Source organism: Neomonachus schauinslandi, chromosome 7 (assembly GCF_002201575.2).
Source record: "Neomonachus schauinslandi chromosome 7, ASM220157v2, whole genome shotgun sequence".
Taxonomy (NCBI): domain Eukaryota; kingdom Metazoa; phylum Chordata; class Mammalia; order Carnivora; family Phocidae; genus Neomonachus; species Neomonachus schauinslandi.
In genome coordinates, this window is record NC_058409.1 from 103,007,410 (window position 1) to 103,033,644 (window position 26,235).

General features: G+C 43.8%; 1 protein-coding gene across 1 annotated transcript in view; it reads left to right on the forward strand.

The window, feature by feature from the left end:
* The window catches only part of ADAM19 (ADAM metallopeptidase domain 19), a 78,279-nt gene that overhangs the window by 1,128 nt on the left and 50,916 nt on the right, over positions 1-26,235 (forward strand). Inside the window, exons 2-3 of the mRNA XM_021695569.2 lie at positions 1,607-1,692; positions 5,925-5,995. Coding sequence (XP_021551244.2) covers positions 1,607-1,692; positions 5,925-5,995 — 157 coding nt within the window. The remainder of the gene's footprint in view (positions 1-1,606; positions 1,693-5,924; positions 5,996-26,235) is intronic.

The following is a 26,235-nucleotide window of genomic DNA, read 5'->3' on the forward strand; positions in this document are numbered from 1 at the left end:
AATTCCTTTTTGTTGCAAAGAATCTAGACTTATCAGAGCCACCAGAGCAGGGATATGCCTCTCTGGTCCCCCCAGGAATATCAAGTACCTAGCATAGTACTTGGTAGATAGTTAAGCATTCAGAAAACACATTATGAATAAATGAATGCATTGCTTCTGATTTTTACCAGTACTATGAAACTAATGCTTGTCTAGTGAGATTATTTTTCAGATATATTTTGATTGAGAATACATTATATCAGTAATCTGAAAGGAACATCAATCACTCATAATCCTGCCACTCTAGCAGCACAACTGTAGCTTTCATACCACTCATTGTATTCTATGTGATCGATGTGGTTGGTTTAGAAAGAATAGATTTTGGAGTCCTCACCCCCACCCCAGGAGTCCTGTGGATTTGGCTCCTTCCTGTGGAGACTAATTTATCTAGGTCTTGGGGAAATACCACTTTATTAAGGTTATCTGCAAAAAGTGTTTGAGGTCGGTGGTACCTAGAACAAGGAAAGACTTGTTGCAGCTCACCTATCTTGGAAAATAGAAATCCTGCTGCGTATCTTGTCTTGAGGATGAAGGGCAACCGAGGGGTGATAGTGATTTGGAAAGTAGGAAGTGATCTACAAACGTAAACTTGCCATTAGGAAGCTCAGGGTAATGTGATGATGCTTTGTGGATGTAGGAGCAGTTTCATGGTGACTCTCCCCAGCACTGCTGTGAGATAGGCAGGCCAGTATCATTGTCTTCATATTACAGATGAGCAAACTGAAGCTCAGGGGGAAAAACCCATGGGCCTGACTTCCAGAACATACCCAGAATCCGACCACTTCATTCCTCTCTACTGAGCTCATTTTAGTCTGAGCCACCATCATCTCTCACCAGGTCTCCAGCCTCGCCTTCTTGCTTCTATTCTTATGCCCACCCCCTCCCCCATTATACCCCCCATCTCCACCCAGCAGGCAGAATAATCTTTTAAAAACCAACTACAGACCATATTGCTCTGTGTCTAAACCCTCCAGTGCCTTCCAAGTCTATTTATAATAAAATCCAGACACTTGCCATGGCCTCTGTGATCTCAGACCCATGTCTCCTACCACCTTCCCTGTTCATTTACTAGATTCTAGCTACCTCTACCTTCTGCTTGTTCCTTAAATGGGCCAAGTCACCTTCTGCTCAGGCAGGATCACTGCACTTGCTGGTCTTTCTCCCTGGGGCACTCTTCCCCCAGATCTTTTAATGGCTGCCTTCTTCCGGTCTCTCAGGTCTCAAATGCCATCTTTGCTAAACATCCTGTCTAAAATAGACACCTCCTCTTCAGTGTCTCTTTATTCTATGACCCTATTAGACCATTTGAGAATATTTGTGTATTGTGCATCTCCCACCTCTAGAAGGTAAACTGTGAGGACTACAGAGACCTTGTTATCCCTGTTTACCACTATATGGCCAAAAACTAGCAGAGTGCCTGACCTATAGTAAGTGCCAAGAGCCTGGCCTCCAGCAGGTGTTCTTCTAATGACCCAATAAGGGGCTTTTTCCCGTTGGCGGTGCATGCCTAGCTTAGCTAGGGTGCAGAGTTCTGGAATTCCAATGGTTGTGCATCCTGTATTGGCAGGAGGAAATGGGGAAGGCAGCGCCCAGCTACAGCATGAACGAATAATACCTCAGTGGAAGACTGCAGAAAGCCCCACGAAAGAAAAGGTAAGACACAAAATATTTCATTTACAGAGCCAGGAGCTGACAAGTCCATTCTGTGAGATGTGGGGCCACCTTCCCAACTTTCCTGGAAGCGTCATTGCTATTAGTTCTGTTTCTGGCCTACTCTATCCTCTCTGTGCATTGGTTTTGAAAATCCCAGACGGGACTTTCCTTCATTGTGTGACAAACTTCTAGAACACTTCCAAATGCTATTAGTTGAGGAAATGAAAATTATTAATGCTGACACAAGCTAAGTGCAAATATGTGTCACAAAAATCACCAGCTCTCAAATGGAATTGATTAAATATTGTCACTGTTATTTTTGCTCTATATAATACATGCTTTACTTTATTGACAAGATAATGTACTTGGAGAGAAAGATAATAATTCAAGCTATTTTTAAGAGACAAGGGAGGAATCTACTACTCGGGGATATATCTTAAAATGCAATAGGCTCCTTGGGCCATGACACCAGCAAAATGCACAGGCTTTATCAAGGGGATTGGGAACAAGACAGAAAACATTATCCTGTTCTGCAAAGAGGACCTGGACGTCCAGGGTATTCTTTGTGGTTCTGGTCTTTACAGTTCAAGTGAGACATGAAAGAGCTAGAAAGGAAGACAGTTGCTGTGTGCCAGTAACCAGCTATGGGACCTTCTACTTTCTGAACTTCAGATTCCTCATTTATAAAATAGGGCTTCGAGGGGATAGGAATAGAGAGGGCTGGGGAGAAGCGATAGTTAATAAGGTCCTTTGGGGCTCAAAGGGTCTATGATTTATTGGGCAGCATATAAAAAAGCAAGATTATAGTAGAAGAGAATGGAGAGAGAGCTTTGTCAGGGAAGATTTCAGACTTTGTGGAAAGGTAAATGGAGAGGAGAAATGCCTGGAATCCTTGAAGTTATGGCTAGGGTAATACACACATGTCCAAAATGCTTCAATTTGAGTTTATTAAGGGAACTTCCAGTAACAAATTTGGGAGAAATGAAAGTAAGTAACATTTTATCCTAAAGACAATAAAGGCATGAACCTCATTTCATCAAAAAGTAGGAAAGGCTGAAAATAGCTTCAGGAAAAATCTAGACAGATTGATGGATGCCTTCCTAGAGAAGGTTATTTTTAAAAATTAGGATCTTGGATAGTCCAACATATCTATTATTGCTCGAGGAATGGCTCCGATACTTTCTGTAGAGGTTCTTTGTTCCTTACAGATGTGGGATGCCCGGCATCCTCAGGAAGGGCCTGAGAAGCAAAGTGGAGCTCCAGATCCTGTCTTTATTCCTAGCCATTGTCTGCCCAGAATCTGGGTCATTGTATTTTGTAGGAAGAGTCAGCACAGTGCCTGGTGCCATAAGTATTTGTTGAATGAACGAATGAATGAATGTCAGAGAGAGAGTAGAAGGTAGGTTTCAGTCAGGCCTCTTATTCTCATTTATGTAATTAATTCATTCATCAAAGATTAATTGAACAGTCACTGAATAATAAGTATTGTACTAGATCTTAAGGTGGGCGGTGCACATATATAGGACAGATTTCTGATACCCTGTGAAGCTGAAGATCTATTTAATCTACCCTTAAAGGGAAAGGAATTTTAACCTTTCCCTGTGGGAAGGATAACCAGTGGGTCGACTCCCTCCACCTCCTAGGAGAGGTGATGTTGCCTCTTCCTAGCACAGAGTGGGGTTGCAAGGGAAAAGTCAACAGGGAAGATGCATAGATCCTGATAGAGCCGTTTCATTGTTTTGCTTGAAGTGTCCCTTGGAAACAAGTGACAACATATTTTAAATATCAGTGTCTCAGCGTCTTCCACACCAGAAAGAAATATTTTTGGATTACCCACTTGTAAATATTTGTACTCAGGTTGCAGCTTGTGTCTCTTTGGAGGAGAGGTGACAGTGCTTTGATTTGTGTCAACTTTCCCTTTTTGTGTGGACTGTCATGTGGACATCTACTCCTTGAATAAGGGAATTGCTACAGCTCTGTTGCTATGTACTTTTCCTCAGATGCCCACTTGGGACTATGTCCCTGATGCTTAATGTCACTGGACAGGGTCCTTGTTCTGGAATATCCCAGGGTAAAGTGGGAAAGGATCAGCAACCAGAATAGGTGTTATCAGAGCTGAATCAGGGCATCAGAAACAGAGGTGTGGATCCCTTAGTGAAAGTTATTGGGCAAACAACCACCTTCCCTCCCCATGGTTTTGAAATGTCCCTTTTTAAGAGAAGTCAATAGGATGAATTAGTACAAAAAGAGCAAAGGACAGGGTTGCCCAAGCTTCCTGGATCAGAATGCAATGCTGATCTCATCGGAGCCCTTGGTGGCTGAATAGCTCAGGGATGCCCAGTGCCTAGGACCCTAAAGGGAACTGCAGTTTGGGGCAGATAAAAAGCGGAGTGTGCTTGGAAGAGGAAGGCCCCTACAACCAGACGTGGCAAAGCAGTGGGCCCATTTTCTCTGATGCTGAAACTAAGCTTTGGGGTCAACTTCAGGAGTTTATCAGTTCCTTGGTCCCAAGTTAGAGAACATGTATTTAGAGATCCTGTTTTTAATATGCTTAAATATGTAAATATCTCATTTCAAATAAATAACTTTTCCCTTCGAAATAAGTTCAACCACCTTAAGTTGAATTGTTGAAGCATGGAAGTTTATTATGACTTGAATTTTTTTTCCTTCTTTTTTTAAAATTAAAAAAATTTTTTTAAATTTTTATTTTTTTTATTATGTTCAGTTAGCCAGCATATAGTACATCATAGGTTTTTGTTGTAGTGTTCAACGATTCATTAGTTGCATAATTTTCCACAATAATAAGGTAAAAAGAGATGGAAATCCCTTTCTATTTTAAAATATAAAAGCAATTCTAAAAACATGGAAAGATGCACAAAGAAAATAAAATCAACCATGGTCCTACTGCTGAGAGGTCACTATGGTAACTTTTTGATTTCTTTCTTTCTACAAAAGTATATTTGAATAAAATATACAGTGTTGTTTTGAGCCTTCGTGTGCTTAATAATTATTATGTATACTTTCTTGATAGTTTAAAAATTATTTAAAGTCATCATTTTTAATGACTATTGAGTGTTTTGTCATATGATTGATCATCATTTATTTAACTATTCTCCTATTTTTAGACATTCAAGTTATATTTCATTAGTCATTATTATAAGTAATGAGCATCCCTGTGTATAAACCTTTGCCTGTGTTTCTATTTGTTCTCTTCAGATAGAGTTTTGTGTTAGAGTCAGACGGTCTAAACATTTAAAAACTCTTGGTCCATCTGTCAAATTATTTTCCACTGAGTTGGTATCTATTTAAATTCTTACTGGTAGGGTCTGAGAGTGCCTATTTTTCAGTATGCTCATTGTGATTTATGGGTTTTAAAAAATCTCTGTCACTGTGATTTTTTTTTAAAGGTATCTAAAAAATTTTGCTTTTTGGTGGAGAGCAGTTACCAGTGATGCTGAACATGTTTTTCATGCTTATTGGCCATTTGTATGATAACTTAAATGATCTCTTCTGGCTATGCTGCTCATTTGGCCATCTGTAAGTTTTTCTCATGTGTTTTTAAAATGTACCTTCTTTTGGACCTACAAAACTTCAGTTGGAGTTTCTCCTAGTTATCTCCTCTGAAATGGTTGGGGGGGTATCCAAACTGAGAGACAAAATGAAATAAAATACGAACTCACTCGGAAGAGGGTTCTCCTGGTATTTTCGATAATAGACAGCAAGTATCAGCGGTTTTCTCTGTGCCAGGCTCTGTGACATTATTTACATATACTGTGTCACTTAATTGCTACAAGATTCCCATAAGGCTGACTGTTACTATCTGTTTTACAAATAAGGAAACTGAGTTGTAGGGAGCTTCAGTAACGTGCCCAGGTTCACACAACTGCAGTGTGAGAGCTAGCCCTTGAATCCAGATCTGACTGCACAGAAAATTTACTGTCGAAGATCGTGTTGTCGAGTGTTTGCCTTGACCAGACCTGCATGGAAGCACTTACATCACATTTCAGCTTGGAGTTTCTTTCCTTTGTGTGTGAGGAGGAGGCAGGTGGGGGAGGGGAACAGGGTCCTTTGGGGGCTGAAGTCATTTCATGTTTGGGCTGGAAATGCAGTTGACCCTTTCTCGTTCACTTCCTGTGGATCGATGTCAGAGCACTATGCTAGATCCTGTGCCTGTTCCTGGGAGCCTTGTCCCCTGCTTTTAGGAACTGACATTCTTTTGTTATTGCTTCTAGCATCCACTCAAAGCTGAGCTCAGGGTAACGGCCGAGGGGCGAGAATTCATCTTGGACCTGGAGAAGAATGAGTAAGTGGACTACTCATTTATCCATAATGAAACAGTTCACTTCCATGTCAACGCCGGATGTAGGTGCCACTGTTTTGGAAGGAAGCAGTTTGTGAAATCACCAAGCGCTCATTCTGGTTCCTTTGCGGGGAGTGTCTTTTTTGTTTGTTTGTTTGTTTTTTGTTTTGTTTTTTTTAAGATTTTATTTATTTATTTGAGAGAGAGAGAATGAGAGAGAGCGAGTACATGAGAGGGGGGAGGGTCGGAGGGAGAAGCAGACTCCCCGCTGAGCAGGGAGCCCGATGCGGGACTCGATCCCGGGACTCCAGGACCATGACCTGAGCCGAAGGCAGTCGCTTAACCAACTGAGCCACCCAGGCGCCCTCCTTTGCGGGGAGTGTCTTGCAAAGACAGCATATCCCCAGTCTCTTGACTTGCTGTGAAATTACTGGACCGTTTAATGTCTTCCTTGAATTTCCTCTGGCTGTATTTCCGGGGCTTCCTAGAGTTCACTGCAGGCACACAGGGGTGTGTGTGTGTGTGTGTGTGTGTGTGTGACGAAGGGCGGGATGGAATGGAGGACTTTGGCAGCTGACATACCAGCTCCAGCACAGCACATGGCAGGAAGTGAAGGAGATTAGAGGAAAACAGCAGAAAGCAGAGAGAGAGGCAGGGCGGAGTGTTGTGGGATTTGGTGCCTCAAACGCAGGCTGCTCCATGTGTTCTGGGTCAGCTAAGTCTGAGATTCTGCCAGTAAGGGCATGGTCAGCAGTCTCCTGGCTTCATCAGGCAGATTCCTCCATCTTCCTAATCTCATTCATCTCGGGTGGCTGCCTGGCTCAGGAATATTTCCACATTGATTTGCCATTAAGCGCATTTGTATCTTGATTCATTTTATTGAGCAGGTGAATAGACATAAGCATGGCTGCTCGTCGGCCATTCCCAATCTGCTTGGCCACCCGAGCGCTCTCCTTACTTGGATGGGGGATGCTCAGGCCTCTGGTATTTTCCCACTAACTAGTTCTGCCTCACAGACCTCGCAGATAAGGCTGCATGGCTCAGAGAACTGCCTGCCTCCTCTTGGCAGCCTCTGGAGTCCCCTGGAAGCAGATGAGTAATCAGATGCATCACTGCCAAGAAAGGGATGGATAGAGACCTTCCCATATCCAGAAGGATGGGAATGGCTGCTAAGCTCGGGTAGAAAGCAAGAACATAAATTATTCCAAATTTGGGCTTTTGGATACTTGCAAAGGAGGGTGAGTAGTGTTGGAAGTGTGGTAAAAGCATGCCTTAAGCAGCGTGTACAGCAATGGGCTTCATCCACATCTTTCCTCGGCCTCCAGTCTATGGTGGCCTCCGGGAAGCTGGGAAGTTGGGCATCTCAATCATTTTTGCTACTTTCCTCCTAACAGTGAAACCACCCCAAGAATGGCTTCCTTTTGTCCCATTTGCCTGGAACAGAATTGGCTGGCTATGGCCCCAGAAGGTGTCGACTCTGCCTGTTTGGGATTTCTCCTTGTGTTGTCTTCCTGTGGTCCTGCAGGAAATGCCTTTGGAGGGTCTCTTCTTGTCGGTCTCTCAGGAACCTGCTTCCATTTCTCGTGGCTCCAGCCCTCCAGCTCCAGGCTGAATGTCTGCTCTTGCCACCTGAGCCTAATCTGTCCTATTCGGCCTCAAGTGGACCATTTGACCCTTCAGCTTCCTCTGGGCAGTCCAAGTGATGGGGGGGGGGATGTCATGGGTAAATGGGATCCCGGGACTCATCTTTCCCTTGTGTTTTGGAACCTGTGCAAGAGGCCATAGGAAGTTCGAGGAGGAAGATGTCTTAGAAAACCCTGGGCACGATGGTCTTATGCATGGTTGTAGAAACTTTGAATCAGAGAGCGATAGGCAGGCACTTGCCGAAGGTTGCCCAACAAGTAATTGAGAGAGGTGAGACTAGGATCATTTGAGTTCTTGGCTTGGGTCTGGAGAAACCGAGGTTTAGTTCCTAGCTGTGTAATCTGGGGCAAATTGCTGCAACTTGTGTAAGTTCAATGTCCTCATCTATAAAATGAGGATAGTAATGCTAACTCCATAGGGTGGTTGTGAAGAGGCAGTGTGCACAAGGTGCTCATAGAGCACACGGTGAGTGATCAGGCACGGTGGTGAGTTTTATGGTCCCACATGAGAGCTTCAGAGCAGGGCCCTCATGTAGTTCTATTGTTGGCTTCTCCAGGCAGCCCTTTGGTTTCCCAGTGAGCAGCGGGGGGCTGGATGTGCTTCCTGGCCTCCTTGAGCTGGCAGAAGGCAGGAGACTTGACAAAAATGGAAGCAGCAGAGCCAAGCTGTATGACCTCACCAGGTATCCCTGGGGGACGGCTTCCTGCTATTTTCGTCTAAATTGGGCTTTTTGTTTTTGAACATGTGTTAGCAAGCGGAACTCTAACTGCACACGACTTCCTAGTGTGTTTATTTCCCCAAGCCTTCTCATTCATGGTGCTTGTGAGTCCGGATTCAGAACAGCTCGGGGGGGGGGGGTGGGGGAGTGAGGCTTTTCTGATTTTTTCAAATTGCTGCATTAAAGTTTTTGTAATCCCATGATACTTGAGGGGGAGCTAGGCTCTGTGCCAGGTGACTTCTCAAGCTCTGGTTCTTAATTTCCTCAATGGATTTATTCATTGTTATTCATCTGTTATGCATCCGTAGCATTGCTGGCCCCAGTGTCAGTACTGGGAACCTGGCTGTGAGTAGAACAGTTCTGCCCTTATGGAGCTTATATTCCAGTGGCAGGAACAGTAAACAAATGAACAAGTGAACTGTGGTATACCCAAAGATGCGCGCTATGGGGGAAGGAGGGGGGGGGGGGGGGGAGGGGTCGGGAGCGAGGGGCTTTCCAGAACGGTGGCCAGGAAAGGCCTTGGTGGTGAATTGATATTGGAGTCAAGACCTGAAGGAGGTGAGGAAGTGAGCCTTGTGGACAGCTAAGAGATGACAGTTCCAAGGAGAAGCAACAGCCAAGTTCAAAGCCCCTGATAGGTTATGAAGTTTCCCTTTCTCCGTAGCTCCGCAGCCCGCATACATTTCCCCATATATTGGATTCTCAGGCCTCTCAGGGCAAGGGCTGTGGGCAAGGGCTTCTGGGATTTGTGAGGGAAGGGAGAGGACATTTCTAATTTATTTTTCATCATCCTGAGGTGTCTGGCCTTCTCCCATCAAGTCAAAGCCCGAGTGCTAATGCATGGCCCAAAATGGCAGTGAGCAGACCTTTAATGGAATTCACACACGGAGAGATTGCCAAGAATGGTGAGGATGGAGGAGCAGGGGGATGGGCCGGGAGAGCGGGCACGTAGCAAACGGGCCTTCAGCTCAGGAGGCAGACACCCCAAGTTGTCTTAATTCAATAACATGACAAGCGGCAGCCTTTTCCTGCTGTGAAGCAACTCAGGATAAATGGTTGGCATTCCCATGGGAGACGCACACCCTCTATTGAGTGCAGGCGAAAAGGACTGGCCTTGTAGGGCTAATCTCAATATGGCTTTCATGTCGGACAGTCCTAGGTTCAGATCCTGACGGCCCCTTACGGAGCTGTATGTTCTCTTTAAGTCTCAGTTTCCCTATCTGGGATATAAAGATAGCCCATGCCATGAGCCATGGGGAGGATGAAATGAGATGGTGTGGGGAAAGCCAGCATGCTGCCTGGCTTCTAGTCCATACTCTGTAAATGGCAGCTACTATTATTTCTTGCTCATGATTTTTTAACTGCAAAAGTAATACACGCTCATTGTAAAACATGTAGCAATACCAAAATATGTAAGTAAAAGAGTGAAAGTCTCCCACCCTCAAGGATAATCCATTGTTAGCGGTTTGGTGGGCATACCCTGGACCTTTTCCGTGTGTGTGAGAACACGCGCACAGATACTCATAAACACAGTTGCACAGAAACTCACATACCGGCTGCTATTTTTGTTGGAGAGGGAGGCACAAGAATGAGATTATACTATGTATCTTGTTCCATACTTGTTTTTTTAGACTCAACTGTATATCTGAAGGTAATATTCTCCTCTAATAAAAGTATGTATAATGTTGCTTTACATTTACTCACATGCATACACATAATCTGCCAAGGTTGGTGCACAGCTGTTATTAGGAGAGCCTTACTTGTGATTGAGGCAGTGTGGTACGTGAGAGAGTACTGAGCTCAGAGACAGATGATGTAGAAGTGATTGACAAGCCAGCTGTCTCTCCTGGGTCTTAACGTTCTCATCTGTAAAATGGGGATTTAGTCCCCGTTGGGCTCTAAGAGCTTTTTCTTGCACTACCTATTTAAAGGACATGGTGTAAGTAGAAAAATGGAAAAGAACTTCCGACCTTAGGGAGTTTGCTCTCCAGTTATAGAGACATCCTTGAAAATAGGGCACTGGGATAAAGGCAAATGCCCCAAAACCACGGACCTTGAAGTTGAGGACAAACTGCTAGCTCAGGACTCACCACTTAGGCAACACAAACACGAGAAGGGAAATGACAGGGAAGAAATTATAGGCTGCTATTTCCACAAGCCACAGATTTGAGGCATAAATCCATAATATTTTTTCTGCATATAATTTCCCCCATGCCCTGAGGACTGCCTCATCAACCCAGAAGCTCTACTAGACAAAAATTTGTTTGCTGAAATCAAATGGAATCTTCCTTAGCTGTAAGCATCTAGGGAGATGAACACCTCCAGGAAGTGTAGGCTCTGGCTCACTCCCTTCTCCCTTCTGTACTTTTTCCCAGGGAGGGCCCAATGAACTGTTGAATCAGCTTGCAGGATGCTCATTGGGCTGCATTACTCGAGGGCAGGATCACTAGGTTACAAGGTCACCTTCAAAAGCACACGAGCAGTTCAACTAGTGGGCACTCTGCCCAGAGGACCTTTGGCCATGCACTTCTCTCTGCTGGTCTCTTGAGCACATTCGGGAACTCTTAATTTCCTTGGTATACTGTCCTTCCCTTGAGTACAAAGGATGATTAAGATTCAGATTTTGGCTTGGGAAAGAGAGAAATATCTTTTGTTCTCACTCCATTCGTTGTGCTCCAGCCAGCTAGCTAAAGGGAGATCCTGTTTGCACGAGTCTAGCTAATAAGAGTGGACATTTGTTTTCTTTTGTGTGTATGTCTACCTCCAGACTTCATGGAGAACAGTAACTGTCAAGGCAGAATTTGGACTTTTAGAGGCTCAGTGTTTGTAGCATCCACCATTACTTCTGACGTTAATCTCTCCTCATCTCTCTAATTTCTTATTAGTCCTTCAGAGATGCCACTGGGAAGGAGACTGCTTTTGTTGTCCTGGAAATCAAGAGAAAACGTGGAAAATCAACAGTCATTCACTGCTAATGGAGTGATCTAGTACCCTAATTTTCTCCTTTTTCCCTCAACTCTATTTGAATTGTATAATACAGGAGGACTGGAGAAGGGGAGAGTGAGCAGGCAGTAAAGGAGTTTTTTAGCAAGAGACAGGCTGGATTAGTTACCACCTCCTAGTGCTCCACTTCTCTTCCAAGGAAGCCTGGTAAAAAATGTGTAACTGATCCAGAGCAAAATCCTGAATACACCCAGGCCATGGCACTCTCTGCTGCCTCCACCTTCCTAGTTTCCTCTTGAGTTGGGAGTAGACTTTAACATCTTATCTAGGATAAAGGACAGCTCTGTTTGACCCTCTCTTGTCAGGAGCTTCATTTGTTGTTGGCAAAATTCAATTTCCTGGATCAAAGAGAAGCTTAAGAAAGGCTTAGACGCTATCCCAATGCTCTTGGTTAACCATGCTTCACTGAGTCGCATTGAAATGAGTCAACAGACATATGGATTACATTTCACTTAAAATACACATGGCTTAAGAAATTAGAGGATATCATTCCTTAACCAAGTATTTGGCAGATCTAAAGCGTTCAAAATGTTTTTCCAAACTCAGCACGCAGCTGGGCTCCCCATTCCCTGCAGTGGAGATCGTGTATCCCAGGAAACCCGGTGCCGAGGAAATGGTTGAGTGGATGGGTGGGGACACCAGAATTTGATGAGAGCTGCCTGTGAGTGTCTGAAATGTACTTCAAATGTTTTCTCAAGCATCAGGAACTGCAGTTAACCCTGCCATGTTGACTCTGAGGCAGTGAATGCATAAGCGGATACAAATTCCAAGCACTGTACTAGGCACCTTGCCCCAAAGACACCTCGTGGTCCTGTAATTTCCAATTGTAGCTTTGCAGACTGAGATTGATTTCATCTACACTTCCCATGTTGTCCAGAACCCCTGGAGTTGCAGACCAAATGGACTGCCAGCCTATCTAATGTGATCTTTTTGCAAGCCAAATTATCACATAAGCAGGGTCTTTATTTATTTCCAAATCACTGGAGGAGACATGATATTGCTATCTTAGGGTCCATTGCATAAATTCAGTTTCAGTAATTAAGAGTGCTGATCTGAAGGGATGCAGCTGTACATTTGCCAGAAGAGAGTATCAGGGAGTGTCTGGAATTGAAATAACCTAGATGTGTTGATTCTGAAGGCCGTGAGCACCTAAACCTGAAACACTATAACCCATAGAGTAGAACAGGCTCAGGCTTTGGTGCCAGAGAGACCCAGATTTAGTTCTAGGCACTGACACTTCCTGGTTAGGTGGCCTTTGGCAAGTCACCTACCTGCCTTCTGAATATTTCTTCATCTATATTCATAATAATATTCACTCCTTAGTGAGCATGTACTGAGAGCCCGTCACTGTGCAGAGGCACTTCAATACTGCTCTATATAATCCTCATGGCAACCCTTCCAGGGAGGTATTACTGTTATTCACATTTTATAAATGAGGAAACTCAAGTGTAAGGAGTTTAATAATTTACCCAATGTCAGCCAGAGCCAGGACTCAAACTCAGATCTACCTGTCTCTTACTACCTTCTACAACATGCATAGAGAGTAGATATTAATACCTTCATTTCAGGGTGGGCTAGGTTGAAAAAGGGGCCCCTCCCCAAGATATTCACGTTCTAATGACTGGGACAGGAGAATATGTTACTTTATATGGCAAAAAAGAGTCTTTGTAAGTGTGATTAAGTTAAGGATCTTGAGAAGGGGAGATTATCCTGAATTATCTAGGTGGGTCTTCAGTGAAATCACAATTATATTTATAAAAGGGAGGCAGGGGGAGACTTGATCATAGACAGGAGGAGGCAGTGTGACCATAGAGGCAGAGACTGGAATGATGTGGCCACAAGCCACAGAATTCAGGTAGCCACTGGGAGCCCGACGAGGCAAGGGATGGCATCTCCCAAAGGGAGTGCAGTCCTGCTGATGCAGTGATTTTGGCTTGGTAGGACTATTGTCATTCTTCTGGCCTCCAGAACCAGGAGGGACTAATTTCCTGTTGTTTAAAGCCACTAAGCTTATGTTAATAGACAGCAACCACAGGAAACAAATACATCTGAGGTTTAGCAGTAATGTATTAGGATGTGCTCAGTACAATGCCCAACACATAACAAGCGGGTTTCAATACACACTAACTTCTACTAATGCAAAAGCAAGAACAAATGTTTTCTGAAATGTCTTGGTAATGCATAGCATTGCATGTGGCCCCGTGACTATCTTCAAGTATGAAGTGACAGAGAAAAACATATTGAGAAATAGTGTGTGTGTGGTTATCACTTATCAGCATTTCCTAAGTTCCGGTCATATTCTCAGATGCTCAGTCTGCCTTCAGGTAACTTCTGGCTGAGGAATGATGGTCACATATTAATAATGATGTCAATAATCATGGTAATTGTAGCTGTTACCATGTAGAAGATGCCTACAGAGCAGGCACTGTTCTGAGGTCTCTAGGTGGTTCATATAAGTGAATTCTCACAACAGCTCTGAGGTGGAGGGACTTGTATTGGCCTTATTTGGCAGATGGGGACCCTGAGGAATGGAGCGGGGTGACTTGCTCCAGGGCCCCTGGGAGGGAAGGGCAGAGCCAGGATGTGAAGCTAGATCTGTTTGACTCCGAAGCCCAGGCTCTTAGCTGTGGCTAGATGTTGCTTCTCAGAGCCTTGTCCTTGCTTAGTATGCTCTGTCTTGTTAGAACTGGTATTACTTCCCCGTCCTACCCTCCCTCGTCCCTTTCCTTCTAACCGTCCTAGGCCCTGATTAGGATCTGGACTAAAGTGTATGGTAGTAGTGTCGTCCAGGTGCGTATGGCTTCAGAGCCTGGCTCCTTGCCCCCACTGGCGATGTAAGCTTTGGCAAGTCACTTCATCTTTGTGAATCTGTTTCCTCATCCACTCGGTGGGGCTAATAATAGTGGCCACCTCGCTGGATGTTGTGTGGATTCAATAACGTCATGCTCCCAAAGGACGTACACAGTGCCTGGTGCACTATGAAATTGCAATAAAGAGTCGCTATTATTTGTATTTTGCAGGGTGGGAAAAACAGTTAAGAATGAAGTAAGAGAGGGCCCCCCGGGGGGCTCAGTCGTTAAGCATCTGCCTTCGGCTCAGGTCATGATCCTGGGGTCCTGGGATCGAGCCCCGCATCGGGCTCCCTGCTTGGCGGGAAGCCTGCTTCTCCCTTTCCGGCTCCCCCTGCTTGTGTTCCCTCTCTTGCTGTGTCTCTATCTGTCAAATAAATAAATTAAAAAAAAAAAAAATCTTAAAAAAAAAAAAAAAGGAATGAAGTAATAGAGAATTTCCCTGAGTTGGTTTCCAAATATAATTTGGGAGGGTTGACCTTAAAGCCCACGGCCCGTGAGAGGAAAGTCACTCCTGCTCTCCAGCTACGGCCAGTTTGACCTCACTGTATCTCATGAATACAGCTTCGCAGGGCTCTCCAGCCAGCCAAACTGTACATCTTCTCTGTGCCTGGGAGTCAGTGCCCAACCGCTCCCTTGGCAAAGCCCTGAACTGTCCGATAAGGAGGTCAGGATGTGTTTGCCGGTTCCGGCTCTCTCTCCTTCCAGGGACCTGCAGCCAGGGCTGCCTGTGTAGCCAGGAAGGATGTCCCTGGTTTTCTTTTGTCTCAAGCTTATTTCTCCTGGCGGCCCTTCAGCGGGAGCATGGGGTAAAATGAATGGGAGGAAGCTGTCAGCTGGCCTTAGATGGACCCTTGTCCGAGCAAAGGGAAGCCGTGCCCTTGGAGGAAGTCAGGAAGTCAGGAGTTGATTTCTTGAGTTTGAGGATCCCTTTGCCATCAGGTTGTTTACCTTAAGATAACAACGATCGCCGATCGATTGCCGGCATCCAGTGTGGGAGCATTTACCCTGAACTTACTATTTGATGTAAGTTTTTTTTTTTTAACCCTTTGTAAATTTCCGTGTAAGCTTACTCAAAGGGGGTTATACTATATCCTCAGTTTTATGTGCATTTTTTTCACTTGGAAATAGAGCACGGACAATCATCAAATCATTTAAAAAATTTTACACAAGAAATTCTTGGAGTGTGTGAAAAGTTTGATAATAAAATTCTAGAAAAAAAATTACACAAGTAATAGAGTTTCAAAATAAACAAGATTATGCTTTATATGCTATTCTGTAATGGGCTTTTTTATTATTTATCTTCACTATCTTTCCATATTAGCATATCTATAGGTCTGTCTCATTCTTTTTAATGGTGCCATAGGATTCCACTAAATGGATGGATCAGAATTTATTAATTTCCCTATTAATGGACAGTTAGGTTTCCAATTTCTTGCTATGACAAATAATGCTGCAGTAATCAGCTGATACATTGTCTTTAAGAACATTTGCAAACATCTCTGTAGGATTGATACCTACAGATTGAGTCGCAAGGTCATTTAGCATATATGTTTAAAATGGTTTAAATTTTCATCAGTTGTACCTCTCACTCCACAGCTTCTACCCCCGAAGGCTGTACCATTTTGCAGTTAGACAGCAGAGTGTGAGAGCATATACAGACACATTTCCATGTAAATTTATCGATGATTTTTTATGTGACAGTTTTTAATGGCTGTATATTACCTTGTATGTGTATGCCGTAATTAACTTTGAAAATTTCTTATAATGAAAAATCATCAAATGCACACAGAGTAGAATAAAATAATGAATCCCCATATACCCATCATCCAGATTCAGTAATAATAAAGATGTCACGATTAATGTAATTACCCCATATTGATGGGCATTCAAAGCTGCTGCTGCTTCTTTTTTTTTTTTTTTTTTTTTTTTCATTTTTAACAAACAGTGTTGAAGTGAACACCCTTGTATTCTTTGGAAGGTTCTTCTAGAGGATCACCTTCTAGGTTTCAATTACTGGATCAGGGGACTTTACATGGAACACATGGATAAAGGCACATTTACTTTGGCTTCTCTCTAAGTTACATCCTATAGTCCTTGTGGAGAGAACTTGTTTTCACACTCTCACCAATGGGTTGATTTTTGAGCTTGGGCACACTCTTTAAGCACAACTCTCCTGCCATTTTTAAAAACAGCTTTATTGATTTATAATGCATATACCATATAGATTATCCACTTAAAGTATACAATTGAATGTTTTATAGAGTTGTGTAACCCCACATGTTCTAGTTTTTGAACATTTCATGACTCTAAAAAAGAAGCTATTAACAGTTTTATGGGTTGAATGTGTCCCCCAAACTCATATGTTGAAGCCCTAACCCTGAGGACCTCAGAATGACCTTATTTGAAAATAGAATCCTTGTAGATTTAATCAGTTAAGAGAAATCATAATGGAGTAAGGTGGGCACCTAATCCAGCATGACTGGTGTCCTTATAAAAAGGGGAAATTTGGCCACAGATGTGCACAGGGAGAACGCTGTTTCAAGACTGAGGTCATGCTGCCACAAGCCAAGGACTCTCAGAAGCTGGGAGAGAGGCCTGGAGCAGATCCTTCCCTGGTGCTTTCATAGGAAGCATGGCTCGCCAACCCCTTGATCTTAGACTTCTAGCCTCCAGAACTGTGAGAAAATAAATCTGTTTTTTAAACCATTCAGTTTGTGGTACTTTGTGAAGGCAGTCCTTACAAACTAATATGAGCAGGCACTCCTCATTCTCCCGCACCCCCATCAGCAATAGGCAACCACTAATCTACTTTCTGTCTCGATTTGGCAATTTTGGATATTTCATATAAAAGAGATTATGCAGTATGTTTGTGTGTGTGTGTGGGTATGTGTGTCTGGTCTTTTTCACTTAAGGTAATGTTTGTGAGTTGTATCCATGTTGAATAGCATTTATAAGTACTTCATTCCTTGTTGTTATGTATCATTCCATTGTATAGATATGCCACATTTTGTTTATTCATTCATTAGTTGATGGATCTCCTGCCTTCTAAGCCAGCTAACTTGGCTCCATTCCACAAGGTTGATTTCAGCAAATGTTGCTTGAGCACATACGTGTAAACTCCTACACTATGTGCTGTAGGGAGTAGATAGATGGAAACACACCATCCTTGCCCTCTGGCAGTTTGCTCTCTGCGGGAGAGAAAACATACAAGCAGCATAATTCAAGGCAGATTACAAATTTAATAATAGAGTTGAAAGTACAAGGCTGAGGAGGCAGGTGGGAAATAAAAATAAATTTCTGACTGGGGATAGAGAAAGCTTCCCTAAGGACAGTTACTTGGAGCTCTGTCTTGCAGGAACAAGGAGGGGAGGCTGTTTTTTGTCTTTTTTATTGAAGTATAATTGGCTACAGTATCCTATTAGTTTCAGGGGCATATGATTTGATATTTTCATACATTATGAAATGATCCCCATGATAAGTTTAGTTACCATCTGTCACCATGCAAAGTTATTACAGTATCGTTGACTATATTCCCTATGCTGTGCATGACATCCCCATGACTTGTTTATTTTATAACTGGAAGTTTGCACCTCTTAATCCTCTTCACCTACTTCAAGCCCGCCCCCCCCCCCGCCCCCCACCAATAACCAACAGGTTGTTTCCTGTATCTATGAGTCTGTTTCTGTTTTTCATTTGTTTTGGCTTTTACATTCCACATTAAATGAAGTCACATGATATTTGTCTTTCTCTGTTTGACTTATTTCACTTAGCATTTTACCTTCTAGGTTCATCCAAAGGAGGAGAAGCTTTGGATGAGGGAGGGAGGAGAGGTGAAAGGAAGAATGAGAAAGGAATTCACACTGAGAAATTAATATATACATATTTGGTCTGGATCAAGGGGAACCGTGCTGTACTGCTAATAATTTCTTAGGAGTTCAGTATTCCAACTAGCCAAATCATTTTCATTCACAAGGGTGTTATGTAGGGAATAGGGAAGGGCTTTATTTTCCTTCCACAGCTTGCTACCCAAAGATTTCAGTGCCTTGAAGCTCAGTTTTTTAGTCTCTTATTTTTTACTTGAGTTGGGCTCTCTTCCCTCAGGTAAAACCATGTGATCAGGGAGGTAGGTGGGGTACTTCTAGGAAAGATGCTTGAGGTGTACTCTAAAGCTAGGCTGTATTTTTTTACACATGGGATGAGAAGAAGCTCTTCCCCCAGGCCTCCCCACTGAAGGAAATTCAGGGTGAGTCCAGTAGATACAGGTATACATGGTGGATGGAGCCATGGAGCCATGGACTGCAGGGGGCTGAGCATAAGACAGAAGCGGCTTCTTCACAACTTAGGGTTGGGGGAAAGCCTCTTGAGAAGTTTTGGTAGCTTGGTAGGTGGGATGCAGATGGATATATGGATATACTTTTGGACTTGGGAGAAGTGTGGAAATCCCACCTTCAAGACCTCTGTTTTCTCCCTAGCTTCCAGGATGCGTCTAGGCTCTTCATCTAGACTCCCTAGAAGTTGGAGGATATTTCCACTCCCCAAACTTTGTGCTTGGGCAATGGAACATGATGATCCCAAGAAAAATCTAAGGGAGGAGGAGGTCAATACTGGAGCTTCTGGACTGGTTCTGTCCTGAGAATGAAACTACATTTACACTTCACCCAGGAAATATTTTGATTTTAAGAGAATGAGCTTACTCTTTCTCTGTGTAGAACTTAGTGCCATACACAGACCTTTAGCTGATACCTTGAATACTAAATAAATAGGCCCTTGGGCAGGCACCCTGGGGCAAGTTGTAGGTCTTGCTCAAGCTCAGCTGGGGGCAGACATTGGGTCAGAGAATCCCTGGCTCTTTATTTATTTATTTTTTAAAGTAGGCTCTATACCCAACATGGAGCTTGAACTCATGATCCTGAGATCAAGAATCACATGCTCTACCGACTGAGCCAACCAAATCATTGGCTTTTCTGATGAGAGTCTCTATTGTACTGGGCTTGAGCTCTGGACTACTCATTGGGAACTCTTCTTGTCTTTCCTTCCTTCTCTTCCTTCATTTAACAAATACTGTGAGTGCCAACCATGTGGCAGGTGTTAAGCTAGGTCGTGGGTGTTCCAGGAAAGCAGTGGCAAGCAAAACACAGTCTCTGCTGTCACGGGGCTTAGAGTTTAGTGGAGGAGATAGCGAATTAAACTATTACAGAATGAGGTAGGGCTCTAGTGGAGGAAGCAGAGGGCACTGTGGGCCCTGGGGAAGGGGAACCTACCCTGGACTGGGGAGAAGGGACAGCTTCTGGGAGGAAGTGAAGTAAGGAAGAAGTAGGTGGGTGGGGGGAGGAGGGTGGTAAGAGTTAACATATTCAAGCTGCACAAGTAGCAGAAACAAAGCCCCCAGGGCAAGAGTAACATGTGGAGATGTAAAGAGGTTCTTTGTGGTTAGAGCAGAGAGGGAGGGGGTGCTGGAGGAAATGGTGAGAGAAGAGGTTGGCCAGGTAGACATAGGTGAATCCTTGAAGGGCCTCAAAGGCTCCTTAAATGGTTTAGCTGTTTATCTTGAGGGCAGTGGGGAACTGAAGAATATTTTGAAGGTCAGATAGAATAGCATCCAAAATGCATTTGAGAAGGATTACTTCAACTGAAGCATAGGATAGATCGGAGGGGGCTAACCTAATGAAGACCCATTCAAAAGTTTTATTATAATCTGAGAGAGAAATTATGGTGATCGAATTTAGGGAAGAGGTAGCTGATATGGAGAGAAGGAGATGCCTTACAGAGGTGTTTACAGGGTAGAATCATGGAGACTGGGAGATGGGTTGACTATGGGCTGTGGGGGGGATGGATTCAAGGGCCAATCTGAGTTTCCTGTGTGAGTAGGTAGCAGAACAGGGCTACCAGTCCCTGGGTTTGTCCTTAGCTTGTGCTGGGACCTCAGACAAGCCACTTCTTTTTTCAGATCTTTAGTTTTCTCATTAGATGAAGATATAATCCCCAGTCACCAACTTTGCAGGATCATGGTGGGGATCCACGCATAAAAACTATGTGTAAAGTAGTGTCCTGTTCTCTTTCCGTGACCCTAGAAGGCCGGGCAGAAGCAATATCTGTCCTTACCCTGGTTATCTCTGTAATTTGGGCTTTTACGTAGTTTTCCCTCCTTATCTGCAATTCTAAGCACTTGATCTCCCAGGAACTGGTGAGACCTCTGCCTGTTCTAGCAGCTGAGGCCTCACTGGGGGCCTCTCTGGGCGTTCTCAAACCCGCTTTTGTTGAAAACAATGATATCATTGAGTGGGTGGAGCTGGGCCAGGCTTTCCTCAGCCACTTTAAGGAGAAATGGGGTCTTTATGACTTCTGTACTTATGGCTCTTTTCCAGTCCCTTCCATAGCTCCCATGTGCCCCACTGCCCCCTTTCCTTCTTTCTCCCCCGAGGTTACAGATTTGAGGAAAACTGGCAGCCTCCACATTTTCTCCTCTTGCATCAGTCTCCCTGGAGAGAGGTCCACATGGGCCAAGGGGTATAATGGCTGCATTATATCAGGCATGGTTCCATTTTCCAAGCCCCCCTCCTCCCCTGAAAGGAAAGGCAAGTCATGGAAAGGGATTCCTTTGGTAGGGAGACTGGAACGCTAGGGAAAGAGGTGATCTAAGTGTTGGGAAAGATAGCAGGCTCCTTGTATTCTAGAAGCACTTTATCTCTTGACCTCTTGATGCTAAATTTGGGGCTTGGGTAAGAGTGCAAAGATTGAACTAGCCTTTCAGTTATGTGGTGGTGGGAATACGGCTGGGGAAAGGAAATCAGAAATGTTGAGTAAGGACCCTTAGTTCCTATTCCTTTACTCCACTCTTCCTCTCTGTCCTCAGCACACACACACTCAAGCACATGGACACACACACACACATAAACACTGATGCACAAGCACCCTTCCTCTATAGCTGTGTCGGCAGCATGTTGGGGGTACTTGGAAGTTGGTTACCTAACTGGTTTGCAGCAATTCCAGGAAGGAAGGAAGATGGGCTGTTTAACAGTGACTTGGCCTCCAGGGACCAGATGGTCATACGCACCTTCTGTGTGGCCTGTTTGTGTTTGCCAAGTGCTTGCACAGCTGACCTTGTAGGAAAGGAAACATCATTTTCCCTCTACCTTTCTAAGTTCTTGGCTGGGAACCCTGTAACAAAAGACAGATTCACAAGAGAAAAACAAACAGAAGTTTATTAGCATGTGTACATAAGAGATACTCAGGGAAAAGTTAGTAGTAACTCAAAGAGTTAGAATTCAGGCTTATGTAGTGTCTTTCCCAAAGAACAATACATCTGTAGAGAAATGACAGGACAGAGGAAAGCAGTTAGGCTTCCAAAGATGGTAAACTGTGGAGAGGTAAACATATGGGAAACTCATGCGAGACAAACGCTAGTCAGTAAAAGTTGCGTAGGTTCTTCTGGTGCCTTCTCCGGGCGGATAGGGCCTGAAGTTGTCTCCAGTGGTTAACTTTCGTCCTTCCTGGTAGAGAGGGGAGGAGGGAAGCCTTTGAAAGTTTTGTCCTACTTTTAGGCAAATAGGGGGAGGGCAGAGAGGTTCTGTTTTTGTTTGTTTTGTTTGTTTTTTGTTTTTGTTTTGTTTTGTTCTGTATCTGCTTCTTCTCAGTTGCCTTCGGTGCAAAATAATCTTTAGGCTAAAGTGGCGCGTATTTGGGGGTGGCATATTCTGCCATCCTTTAGCCTCCTCTGATCTTCATGACGGGAGATGCAGGTGCTAGGTGGAGGGCAGAAAAACCACGCTTGCTTCACTCACATCCCCTAGCATCTTAGCACAGTGCCTGGCACACCACTGGCCTCAGGCAATATTCGTGGAATGAGTAAATGGGTTTACAGATGCAGAGCCTGAGGCTCAGAAGAGGTATTGCAGCTTGGCCGATGACCCAGAGCAAATACGTGATGAATTCAAGCCAGGAGGAATTTGGTCTTCCTGAGGTCTTCCCATATGCCCCACAGTGTGTACTGATGCTGCTGCTTAATAAGCAATTATTGCCTAGATTACACAAACATCCTTCCTCTCTGCCTTCTGGGAGTGTCTGGACGGCCTAAGTCTTGGATTATCTACCACTGACATTTAGCTTACTTTTGTTTATTTAGACTGATGGGTTTAGAAGCAAAATATAACTGTGTGATGTTGGGTAAGTTGCTTTTGCTCTTTTTCAAATTCTTCTATAAAAGTGGATTGAGGGAAAGTATTGGAAAGAGAGGGTGGCATATAAAGATGCTTTTGTTGCAGTCAACTCTGCAATTTATATACTGATTTTGCCCCCCCCCCCCAAAAATACTTTATGGAAACGATATGGGACAACAAATAGAATGTTGGAAAAAAAGCTGAAGAACTAGGGCTCAAAAAGGACAGGGTCTAGGAATTCATAGGCAGCCTCTTCAGGTGCCACCGCTGGGGTGACTCTGCTCCAGCCTTTTTCACCAGATGTCACCTACCGTGGAATGCGGTGAAATAAGATCGTCTTGGCTTGTCACTACTGACTCCAGGCGCCTGCAGCAGTACTCAGTGAGAGGAGAACACTGGTCTCAAGGCAAATTGGGGCAATCTTCTGCCAAGAAGGTGGCAGGGATGCTGGAGGCTGGGATGATAGTTCTCCACTACGATCGAGGAGGGCTTTCCCACATCTGACCTTCTAGATGGAGCCAGAGCTGTGATTTGGGCATTAGGAGGCTAGGAAACATGGGGTAAGATTTTTCAAAGTTACTGGGATATTTAATCAGGCTCTAAAAGGGACCAAGCACTCACATTTAGGGCAGGTTGGTTTGTGGTCTTCCCCCACCGGCTTTTGTTTGTTTGCATTTTTTCATAGGTTGGTCCACCTATTGCCCTCTCTCCTAGCGTATTCTCAGAGGCCTGGTGATCTTGGAGGTTCCTCTTCTTCACTTCCCTCTTTGTCTTCTTCACAGAGTATATCCCTACAACATGCCTGTTACCTCTTGATTTGGCCCTTCCTTCAGGTTGATCTGTTAAACAGGCACGATGGTTATTTATCAAAATTTGGTTGTTAGGGATGCCTGGGTGGCTCAGTGGGTTAAGCTCAGGTCATGATCCCCGGATCCTGGGATCGAGTTCCACATGAGGCTTCCTGGGAGCCTGCTTCTCCCTCTGTCTGCTGCTTCCCCTACTTGTGCTTGCTCTCTCTCTCTCTCTCTCTCTGGCAAATAAATAAATAAAATCTTTTAAAAAATTTGGTTGTCAGAGAGGCTGCTATCAATGTTTTCATTTTTAAAATTTTTCTAAGAAATAGAGATAGCATCCCATTTCCTTTAATGGCGGTGGTTGTTGTTGTTCTTCTTCTCCTCCTCCTCCTTCTTTTTCTTCTTTTAACTGTCCAATAAATACTCATAATGGGCTTTTCAGGACACTGCAGAACAAATCTGTGAACTCTTGGGTGAGCCATTTTGAGGTCCCTTACCTCAGGTTCCTGACAGTTAAGCTCCCTGATCCCAAGAAATCAGCCCTGTTTGCACAGAGAGGTTACTCATTTTTGTGGAGTTAGCCAGGAGGGAGGCATGAAGAGGATTAAATAAAGACCCTGTTGGCCAAAGGAGTAAACAGTACTCGTCTAAACATCCTCTGGTATATAAAAGCAAAACATAGGACCAGGAGCTGGTCGGAAGGATGCCAGGTCTTGTGCGGACTGGGAGAAGATGTAATGGGAAGCAGTTGGTGAAAAGGAGTGTTGATTTAGTGCATTGTTTGGGAACTTCCTTAATAAAAGGTTAAAGAAAACATGCCATGTAGCTTCGGCCTTTTGCCAGGATTATGGGTGATACCATCTTGCCTCAAAGTGTTGCTTCTGGGGCTGGTCCTCAGGTAGGAATGAGACTTGTTCAAGGAAGTCCTTGGGATAGGAGGAGATCCCCACTCTTTAGATTAGGACCGACGCTTAAAGTTCCTCTTTCCTTGGCCTTTCTGTTCCCTCAAAAGGGAATGCCTCTGTCTGTGGGCCCCTGGACTCATCAATCCTTATTTGGCTTTAGGGCCATGCCTTTGGCATGTTGGTTTCTTTCCATTCCTCTGGAGTCAAAGGTGGAATGAGCAGTGGTTTGGAAATCTTGGTTCTGAAACAGCTGTCCCTTCTCCCCTTTACTTTCTCCTTCTTCGAAAACAAAAGAAAACAAAACAATACTTACTGAATTTGTTATTTTGTCCCAAATATGGGCAAACATCGGCCACTACATTAGAACAGCACTCCCGGCTTTTCAAAAACCCTTCCAGTGCCTCCCTGTCCTGGACTATTTTCACTTGATAGAAAGGGGGACTAAAGTCAAATAGCTTGTGATTGGCATAATGTCCCCTAGCTAGTTAAAAAATACTAATACCCAGGGGCGCCTTGGTGGCTCAGTTGGTTGAGCATCTGACTCTTGATCTCAGTTCAGGACTTGATCTCAGGATCATGAGTTCAAGCCCTGTGTTGATGTGGAGCCTACTTAAAAAAAAAAAATTAAGACACATAAAGAGAGAGACTAGTATTATGAACCCTCAGATACCCATTTTCTGGATTTACCAATTATCAAGATTTTACCACATGTGCACCTAGCTATTCCTGGAGAAAATGATAACAATGATTTGTAGAGCACAAATACTTTATACTTTACAAAGAGTTCTTTCATATTTGTTGATTTTACTTGACAAAATTTCATGGGCTTTTGACAGCAACCCTGTGTAGTGGATTCTAAAATTCTTCCCATTTTATAGATGAGAAAACAGGCACAGAGACGTTAACTGACTTGCCCAAGCTCCCCAGAACTGAAAGTGTCAGAGCTAGTGTTCGAATGTCATTTTCTCATTTGATCCTTTTTTAAATGATGCTGTGAGATAGTAATCATTACTCTGCTATTTTTGGTCAAGGACACGGAGGTGGTGTAGGTGGCCCAAGTGAAAAGAAATAGTTACTGGCAGTTAAAATACTAGTGAGCACTTGTCAAAATTTGATTTATCTCATTTCATGGAGCCAGGAAGATGATAAAACTGGTTTAAAAGTTGGATAAGGAAAACATATGCATGTATTTTTTAAATAATGAAAAAATGAATGTTGAGATAAGATCACTAAGTTCGATATAAAACTGGTTAATATCATTTTAGGGGAAATGAAACCATAACCTTTGGAGTTATCTTTTCTACTGGGTAGAAATCATTTGCATCTCTCGTACCTCATTAGCGTTTTACAAATTAACGTCTCTTTTACAGGGTTGTACGAGAGCTGCCTTAATTCATTGTAGTCTCTCAAAGCTACACCTCCCCCCGCCCCCCCAGAGTCCCAAGACCCTTAGCCTGATCTCTCAAGCCTACGAACTCCATGAAATTGAAAGCAACCGTGGTCACCTTTTGCCTCATTTCTGGGGTTTCAAAGGACAGTCATCTAGAGAGTAGTGCAGCTGGTGCTCAAACCAAAGCTTTCTGAGCCTAGACTTTCCCTCTGTGCTGTGCTGGTATCATCTTCAGGTTTGGAAGGGTGATTAAGAGCCTAGAAATGAGAAAAAGAATTTAAAATGTTAATATTGATCCAGTGGAGTAGGAGAATTCTCAGGGCCTGAAAAAATGTATCACCTGGAAAAACTATTAAAAATACAGATTTCTTAGTCCTTCTCTAGAAAATATAATTCTCAGTGGGGCTGGGATGGGGCCTGGGATTTTATATTTTTTCACAGTGTTTCCGGGTGTTGTGCAGTTACTGGGCTAAGTCCCATGACGACGGCATTAAGAGTATGAGCAAGAAATGACAGAGGCTTTGCATTATCATCAGCACGGGTGGGCAGGGTGAAGATCCTCCAGGGAAAATGAGAGGGGCCAGCAAGGCTGTACCTCCCCCAGTATCACCAGTGTTTAAGTGCCAGGATACTCTTTGAAAGACCTAGATGGAGCAAGCTCTGGAGGAAGGAGGTGTCCGTAAAAATAGCCACTGTGGGATGAGCTAAGTAATGTTGACCTGTGCTGAGCATGGCTGCATAGGTTGTTTTTCAAGGTGGTTTAGAAATTGTTATCACTTTG